The sequence below is a fragment of the Mercenaria mercenaria genome, chromosome 1 (assembly GCF_021730395.1).
Source record: "Mercenaria mercenaria strain notata chromosome 1, MADL_Memer_1, whole genome shotgun sequence".
Taxonomy (NCBI): Eukaryota; Metazoa; Mollusca; class Bivalvia; order Venerida; family Veneridae; genus Mercenaria; species Mercenaria mercenaria.
In genome coordinates this window covers 19,307,716-19,317,505 of record NC_069361.1, presented here as the reverse complement: position 1 = coordinate 19,317,505, position 9,790 = coordinate 19,307,716, and the positions used below count along the sequence as shown (strand labels likewise).

General features: G+C 36.4%; 1 protein-coding gene across 1 annotated transcript; it reads right to left on the bottom strand.

Moving 5' to 3' along the window:
* Nucleotides 1-6,814: 6,814 nt before the first annotated feature.
* LOC123558082 (uncharacterized) lies at nucleotides 6,815-9,790 on the bottom strand. The gene has a single exon (XM_045349959.2). The coding sequence runs from the start codon at nucleotides 9,788-9,790 to the stop codon at nucleotides 6,815-6,817; it is 2,976 nt and encodes a 991-aa protein (XP_045205894.2).

The following is a 9,790-nucleotide window of genomic DNA, read 5'->3' as shown; positions in this document are numbered from 1 at the left end:
ATGTTTTCTCTGTGTAAGTATTTCCCTGAAAATCAGTATTGGGCCAATGCAGAGATATCTCTGACTGAAATTTAAAGTTGGTTCAACGTTGGCCCAACCGCGGTATTTACAATACTTATTAAACATTGTTGGGATTATCCTTTGACGGTTTTCCGTCGTTGGCCCGATGACTTCCTGTTTACAGGGCTGTTACAATCCTGTTGTATTATTTAGAGAGACCTCTGTGGCCGAGTGGTTAAGATCGCTGACTTCAAACCACATGCCCCTCGTCGATGTTGATTCGAGCGTCATTTGGGACGTTGAATTCTTCCAGCAGGCTTACGGAAGGTCGGTGGTTCTAACAAAGTGCCCGCTCTTATTGTGAGAAGCAGACGAGAATTCGACCTTTCTCAGAACATACTCCATAAATGTCTAGCTGACACGGAACCCCAAGCTGAGAGGAGATGGTGCGCCCTCCCGACACTGGCATACAGCGCACCAGGTATATAAAAGAGGCCACCATAAGAAAGTCCCAGACGACGTCAGGAAGAAGGTAAATAAAGTACAACGAAATAAGTAATCAAAACACCGCGAAATTTAGCTGTTACGTTCACAAAAACAGTAGTGTATTCATCATTTAAATATTACAACCTGAAACTTTCAGCACCGCTAGAAAATAAACATAGCTCGAATTCTATAGCAATTTTGATATGATAATAGTAGAATGTTAAGCAACAATATATAGAAACAACCGATTCTTTTCTTTATATAAAATTACCTGTAATATTTCATACGGCGCGATCGTAAATAGCTATTCAGTCGTTTTTATCGTTAATAATTGTGAAATACTACGGGCATAAAATTCAGACTTTCAGATGATATCAAAAACAGAACAAAAATCTTTAATAACTTAACAACGACAGCATTTTAAAAACATAGAGTAAACAGTGTTGTCAAACAAAATTAATTTCTGTTAAATTAATGATAGCTGCTTATCGAACGAAGCGTTTAAAGTTTACAAAATTTAAATCAATCTTTGTTCTTAATTATGTCTCCCCCCTCTGGGGGAGCCATATTGTTTTTGCCCTGTCCTTCCGTCCGTCCGTCCGCCCGTCCGTCCGTACGTCACACTTCATTTCCGAGCAATAACTGGAGAACCATTTGACCTAGAACCTTCAAACTTCATAGGGTTGTAGGGCTGCTGGAGTAGACGACCCCTATTGTTTTTGGGGTCACTCTGTCAAAGGTCAAGGTCACAGGGGCCTGAACATTGAAAACCATTTCCGATTAACTAGAGAACCACTTGACCCAGTATTGAAACTTAATAGGATGATTGGTCATGAAGAGTAGATGACCCCTATTGATTTTGGGGTCACTCCCTCAAAGGTCAAGGTCACAGGGGCCTGAACATTGAAAACCATTTCCGATCAATAACTAGAGAACCACTTGACCCAGAATGTTGAAGGTCAAGGTCACAGGGACCTGAACATTGAAAACCATTTCCGGTCAGTAACTTGAGAACGACTTGACCCAGAATCTTGAAACTTCATAGGATGATTGTTCATGCAGAATAAATGACCCCTATTGTTCTTGGGGTCACTCCGTTAAAGGCCAAGGTCACAGGGGCCTGAACATTGATAACCATTTCCGATCAATAACTTGAGAACCTCTGGATCCAGAATGTTGAAACTTCATAGGATGATTGAACATGCAGAGTAGATGATCCCTATCGATTTTGGGGTCACTCTGTTAAAGGTCAAGGTCACAGGAGCCTGAACATGGAAAACCATTTCTGGTCAGTAACTTGAGAACCACTCGACCCAGAATGTTGAAACTTCATAGGATGATTGCTCATGCAGAATGAATGACCCCTATTGTTTTTGGGGTCACTCCGTTAAAGGTCAAGGTCACAGGGGCCTGAACATTGATAACCATTTCCGATCAATAACTTCAGAACCTCTTGATCCATAATGTTGAAACTTCATAGGATGATTGAACATGCAGAGTAGATGACCTCTATTGATTTTGGGGTCACTCTGTTAAAGGTCAAGGTCACAGGAGCCTGAACATGGAAAACAATTTCCGATCAATAACTTGAGAACCACTTGACCCAGAATGTTGAAACTTCTTACGATGATTGAACATGCAGAGTAGATGATCCCTATTGATTTTGGGGTCAGTCTATTAAAGGTCAAGGTCACAGGGGCCTGGTCATGTAAAATCATTTCTGGAAAATAACTTGAGAACCACTTGACCTAGAATGTTAAAACTTAATAGGATGATTGGACATGCAGAGTAGATGACCCCTTTTATTTTGAGGTCACTTGATCAAAGGTCAAGGTCACAGGAGCCTGAACAGTGACTTGAGAACCACCAGGCCAAGAGTGTTGAAATTTAGCGGGATGACTGGACATGCCAAGTAGATGATCCCTATTGCAGCCAACCATCAGTGTCTCTTTGACTTTCGCTCCTGACCCCTATTGACTTCTTGCCTATAGGACTTTGCATTGGGGGAGACATGTGCTTTTTTACAAAAGCAATTTCTAGTTTTATTATGTTGTTTTGAGCAATCCTTGCGTGTATCAGCGCTATACACTGGGCACGTTAAAGAACCAGGCTGTCTATTCGCAACGAGCTACGCTAAGTTAGCCGGACAAGCCTGTATCTGATTTCTGATCTCTCTGTCGTGGGGGCTTTGTCTCACTCTGTCCCTCTGGTCAGATCGCTCTGTGTCTGCACTGGTAGAGGATGAATTATGCGCCCTGTGTAAAGCGCCTTTGAACGTGAATTTGATCATGAAAAGGGCGCTATATAAATCTGGTATAATAATAATAATTATAAAAAGTAGAGTATAGACAGTCCGTGGACGAAGGCAGTTGTTCCCTTGGATGTCAGGAAGGGAAACCGCGGGTATCCTTGTGGATGATTACGTAAAATAATAACTTGCAGTAAACAACATTAAACATTTTCATAACATCTATTTAATATTTTTATAACATGTTTACAATTTGGAGCTTTAGACAAATTTGATCGGAAAGCAACACTTAAAACATTGCAAAAACAAATCAATTATAGCACCACCAATACGCAGACATGTTTTAAACTAACACACGGGCTTTGGATTAAGGCCCCTTTAATCATGTAAAGTACACTAATTACGATTTGGAACACATCCAGTCTAGATCTAGGATAAAGATGTTAAGCTTGCTAACATAAAGAATTCTGAGTGAGGCTCGAACCTACATCGGTGTATGGCATTCGACCACGGAGGCCCCTTGTATTTGTGTTGGACAGTGCGCACGCGCATATACTGCAATTGTGCGTATGGCACTTATAGGAGAGCCTATATCTGAAACAGCCGTCTAATGAAAGAATGCTGTGAAATAGCAAGTTAATTCTTTTTATCATTTCATTACATTCAGCAACAGAAAAAATTGAATTAATTTAAATCAGGCATGTCATTTTGACCAGTCTTGAAAAGATGACGTTAGTGGTCTTTTTAGAAAATATAAGGGACATAAATAGATACATTATTTCTGAGGAGCAGAGAAATTGAGAACACTCTTAAAAATATCTGTGAAAATTTTACAACAGTCTGTTAAAAAATGTGGGGTGGCTCATTCTACCATAAACGAGAAAAACATAATACGCTTATTTGTTAAGCGTCGATTATATGTTATTTGTTATGACATTGACTAGACTGATTCTTGCTTAGTGTCACATACGTAGAAACATTGTGTTAAACTTTCGTTAACAGTTCCCTGTCCAGCATATAGATGATCTCGCCTACCTCGGCAAAGTTGTCAGTTTGAGCCCGGGCTCGGCCTTGTGAAATTAGTTTTAAAGAAGCTATCCAACAAGCCTGCGATAGTTTCTGGTTCTTTTCATTGTGTTTCTCTACTACAAACAGACGATCTGCGGCGTTTAACATAAATTTAAATAACCGTTAAAAATGCACCATTACTGATCAAAATTTAACGACTGATCAGTTATCAACGACTTTTTGATCAAAATTTAATATTGAAATGTTGGCAGGGTCAATTTTCAACGGGGTCAAAATTTAATGTTACACCGGCCCTCCGATATTACTAGCACCTCCCCCCGGTGTCCAATTCCGTAACTGGTCCTGCACCACAGATACACAAAAGTGCGTAAAATTTTAGCAAGTTAAATGAAGGCAGTGATGATGTAGACATAAACTTTAATCTTGATAATGTAACTAACTATAATGTGGAACTCAACACCAATATCACTGAGGCAGAGATATTGACATGTATGAACAAATTAAGTAATAACAAAGCCTGTTCTGTTTATGATAATATTTTAAACGAGTACTTGAAAAATTCCAAAGAGGTAATGTTGCCAGTACTTTGTAAATTGTTTAATCTTATTTTTGATACATCAATTATCCCAGATTCATGGTGTAAGGGAGTAATATTTCCAATTTATAAAAAGAAAGGTGATGTCAATGACCCAGATAATTATCGTGGAATTACCATCCTAAGTTGTCTGGGCAAGTTATTTACTAGTGTACTAAATAATAGGTTAAACAATTTCTTGGAATCAGCAGGACAACTTTGTGAAGAACAAGCAGGTTTTCGAAAACATTATGGCACTGTTGACCATATTTTTTTCACTAAAATTATTAATTGATTTTTATTTAAGTAAAATTGTCGTCTTTATTGTGCTTTTATAGACTATAAGAAAGCTTTTGATTCTGTTAGTCGAGTTTGTTTATGGAGGAAGTTACTTCAACATAATGTTGATGGAAAAAATTTTAAAGTTATATACTCAATTTATGACCAAGCAAAATCTTGTGTTAAAAGCAGTCAAGGTCTCTCAAATTTTTTCATTAGTGCAACTGGAGTTCGACAGGGTGAAAATTTATCACCAATACCTTTTTCTATTTTTCTGAATGATTTAGTGTCCTTTATGACACATTTTTACAAAGGACTAACAACTCTATCAAATGATGTTAAAGAGTTTTTAAGTGATGATACTACTGAAGTGTTTTTCAAATTATTTTTATTACTCTATGCAGATGACACTGTACTTTTGCTGAGACACCAAATGAGCTACAAACATCTTTAAACCCAATATCAGAATATTTTGATATGTGGAAACTGACTGTTAACTCTAGGAAAACTAAAGTTGTTGTTTTTTCTCGAGGTAAAGTGAGAATAAAACCAGTTTTCCGTTATAATGGTGAAGTACTTGATATTGTTGATAATTTTAGTTATCTAGGCATAAAGTTCAATTATAATGGTAATTTCCACGAGACGAAAAAACATTTAGTAGATCAGGCTACAAAAGCTATGTATTCTCTGTTGAGAAAAGCAAGAAAACTTCAAGTCAGTATTGATTTACAGTTACTGTATCTATTACATTTAAATCTATCTAAATACATCTATTTGAAACAGTGATAATGCCTATATTTTTGTATGGATCTGAGGTGTGGGGTAGCAGTGATATTAGTTTAATTGAAACTTTTCAACTAAAATTTTAAAGATGTTACTAAAAGTTAAAAAAAATCCACGCCAAATGTTATGGTATTTGGTGAACTAGGGACTTTGCCCATTAATGTTATTGTCAAAAATAGAGTACTTAATTACTGGTGCAAGGTTATTGAAAGTAAAACTGATAAGATCAGCCATATTCTGTATAAGCTTCATATTCATGATGTATATTGTTGCTCTTGGATTTCATATGTTAAGAATACATTAGAACAACTTGGATTTGCAGAATATTGGATTAATCAGTCAGTTCCTTCGCCACTTTATTTTCGTAATATTATTAAGCTTAGATTAAAGGATAAGTATATACAAACTTGGGCCAGAATGGTTCAAAACTCAAGAAAATGTGAGCGTTATAAAATATTCAAGACAGTCTTTAAATTTGAAGACTATTTGAAATTGTTACCATCAAATCTTGCATTATCCTTATGCCATTTTAGGTGCCGTAATAATAAGTTGCCTATTGAAAAGGGTAGCCTATATTTCTTAATATTGTCCATGTGTAATGAATGCAACATTGGGTGATGAGTGTCATTATATTTTTGATTGTCCTTTTTTTTAATCTGGATAGACAGAAATACATTCCAATTCATCACCAGATTTCAAGTGATAATAATTTTCAATGTTTGTTTCAAAGTTGTGATGAAACCCTTCTCCTGAAGTTGGCATTATTTACACAAAAAGTTATGTATGTTACTCAGTGAATCTGTTAATCTGGTGCTACTGCAGTAGTCAGAAATTATTGATTTACGTCAGATATGCATATATCTTCCGTTAAATACCTACAGTAAGATACAGTATCTGCTACGTATTTTTTACATGTATACGTTTTGTTTTATGTACATGTATTTGCATGTAAATGTTGCCTTTAAAAGGCTTATACCCATATGGGCCTAGTTCCTGAATAAAATCTGAAACTCGGAGTTACTCCCCTTTAGTGGAGACCGCCATTTGTTCGCGAAACATTGCAGAAGAAACTTTTGAAAGTTCTCAAAGTGATTACCGGCAGGTATTGTACTGTTCCGTATGCCAAGTAACTGAAGTAGAAGTCACACCATACATACAGTACTGAACTGCGTGTTGAACTAATTTTAAAGTATGAGCATCCATTGAATATCCTCGCCATCTTCTTCTTCTTCTTTGTCTTTATCCTCCCGTATGGAAGAACCGTGAATTCACGTGTCAATATCAATAATAATAATAAACTGTCCACAAAGTTCCCTGATTTTGGTTAAACCAACACCCAAGAATAAGCACATCCACCAAAATTGTACATGTATATGATTGCTTGTTTCAATTCTCAAGTAAAGGAAAAAAAATTTCTATGGTGGTTTCTCACCGGAAGCTCGGATGTCAGGGTACTTTCTTTTAGGTTTATTAATAGTAGTATGCTGCCTATAACGACTACTATGCAGGGCACATATCAATCTCTTACACTGAAATTCTAGTTTTGCAAGTCTTTCCAGTTTCACACCGTGAAACAGATGTGTACAGTCAATAATAACTTGTAACTTTTCTTCAGTGACCAGGTTACACCATTGTTGCTTAAGTTGCAGAGAGTTAAATTCAAATTCAATATCGCAGACAATCGGTTGACGAATGGGTTGTAAATAATCACAACGAAGTATAAAATGTTCCAATGTCTCAGACTCTTCATTACACATGAGGCAGACAGGATTAATCTGATTTTGGTTGAATACTGCTCTATTACTTTGTAATATGTACGTTCCAGATGCAATTTTCAATTTCACAGGAAATCTTGTGATATCATGAGACGAATTTAGTGGAATCCTAACCAAGGGATGAGGTTTGCCAGGTTGAAATAACTCGCAGTTTAAGAACTTCAAACTTTTACTGTAACTTGCTAGAGAGAGTATTTGGTCTTTCCAATATTCATTTACAACCTTATTGACAGTCTTTTTCCATGATAACTTCTGAATTGGATGTTCAAGTAGTCCATCAATATTTGGTAGATGATATAACCAGAAAATTGTCTTAATCTCAATAAACCAACTGTTACTTTTCATAGATTTAACACACAGTTGTCTTTTAGCAATGGCTTTTTCGACTGACTGGTCGTTTTGTAAACAAATGTTATTGAACAGAACCAATGCTTTTTTATGTATTTGTGCTTCAACCGGTAAAAATCCAGACAGAATATAGACTGCAGAATCAGTGGTATTGTTTGGTATAGATAAAATGTGTTTCAAGAGTCTCCTTTGATACTTCTCCAACCGTTCCAAGTCTGTTTTCTTTGGAAATATCACCTCAAGACCATAAGTTAATACCGGACTGACATATAACTGTATTAAGTGTAACATTGAACAAAGGTCCAAGCCATTATGACCATGTAAACCCGAAGGCATAAAACTGTATACTGTCCTTCTAGCCTTTGAAATGTTGTTATCAACGTTATCACAACTAGTTGCGCTGATTGTAACTGACCTCTTGATCCCCAGATGTGTAGAAGACTTAACATTCTTAATCTCATTATTGTAAACAGTATATGTTCCAGTTGAAAGATTGTTTTTCCCGGATTTCCGAGGGTGTACCCTTAGGGCTTCAGTTTTCTTTGGTTGAAGCGTATACCTTTCCATGTTTGAAAATTGTTCAGCTGTGCTGATTAAAACTCGGGCGTGATCAGTTAAACTTGAATTTAGAGTGATGTCATCAGCACATGCACTGGCATTACATCTGACAGTTCCAATGCGTGAACCAGTTTCAGTTGCTTCTAACGTCTTCAACAGGGGATTAACATAAACCTTATATAAATCTGCACTTAAAACTCCACCTTGTCTCACGCCTTGTTTCACATTGAAGACATCTGTAACCCTATTATGCCATTTAACTACACTAGAAGTTTCCTCATGAAGACTCTTTAAAAGTGCCCAATGTTTGTCTTGTATACCAATTTGATACATCCGGCGTAAAAGATGGTCATGGGATACAACATCAAACGCAGATTTAGCATCCAGAAAAATAAAATCAATGGGGATATTGTCATCTTTGGAGTTCCTGGCAATTTCCTCAACAATAATAGCTGCATGAAGTGGAGAAGTATTCTTTGTAAAACCACGCTGATACGGACTTTGACAGATGTCAATCAATGGGGCTATACGCTGCTTTAATATAGATTCTATAATTTTCACGATCACTGGTAGAACAGTTATACACCTGTAGTTTGACACATCATTACATGGTCCCTTATTCTTGTAGACAGGAGACAGGACACCAATTTTCAGAACAGATGGAACATCACCCTTATCGAAAATAGAGTTAATAATCTGAAGCAACATCACATGAAGATCTTCTCCGCCAAACTTAATGCTTTCAATTGACAAATCATAAAAATCAGTGGCTTTGCCAACATTAATGGAACAAATTGCATTTTTCAGTTCGCACATACTAACAGGATTGACTTTTTTATCAGAAACAATCTCTTGTATTTGGATAATTTCTTCTTCAACCATTTTATGGTATTCACTGTCAAAATTCTCAGCTTCACTTTCAACAGCCAGGGTTTGGAAATGTTCATAAAAACCATCAATCACAGAAGCAGTACCACTGTATTCAACCCCATTTACATGTAGTGAGTCCAAATCATCAGAGGATTTACATTTTTGCTTATTTACCAGTTTATTAAACAACTTTGGATCTTTGAACCGAGTGTTCAGAATTTCTTCTTGCTCAAGTTTCTTACGTCTTGCCCGTTCAATCCTACATTTAGACCTAAATAACTTCTTATGTAATTTCATTGCATAAAACCGTGGGTCGTTTGGTTCCCATGGTCTACCTCCTGCGTTCCATGCTTTATACGATTTCCGTAACAGCTGAAGTGCTTCAGAAATATCCTTATTCCAGACTCTCAATTTTGGTTTAGAATTCAGTTTTTTGGGTTTAGCTTTAAAATTCATCATGGTATTTTTAATGACTTCCATGAATGATATGATAAACTTAGAAAAACTTGTCGGATCCTTAAAGTCCATGAATTTAAGGTCATGTAGATTTTGTGTAATCATGGCTGCATATTCTTCCTTATCTATTTTATCCCATTTAATTCTTGGGGTATAGCATTTCACTTCTTTTTTATTTTCAGCTTTTGTGAATGAACAATATACAGCAATTGCTATAGGGTAATGGTCAGAACAGTTAGTAGCAATATCCTTCAACACTATCTTTGTACCAAAAGAGTCATTGGCCAAAGGTTTCAAAAAATAGTCAATTTCAGTACAATCATCACCTCTTGGATTTACGTAAGATTTACCACTAACGTCAAATTCCAATAACAAGTGTTCCAT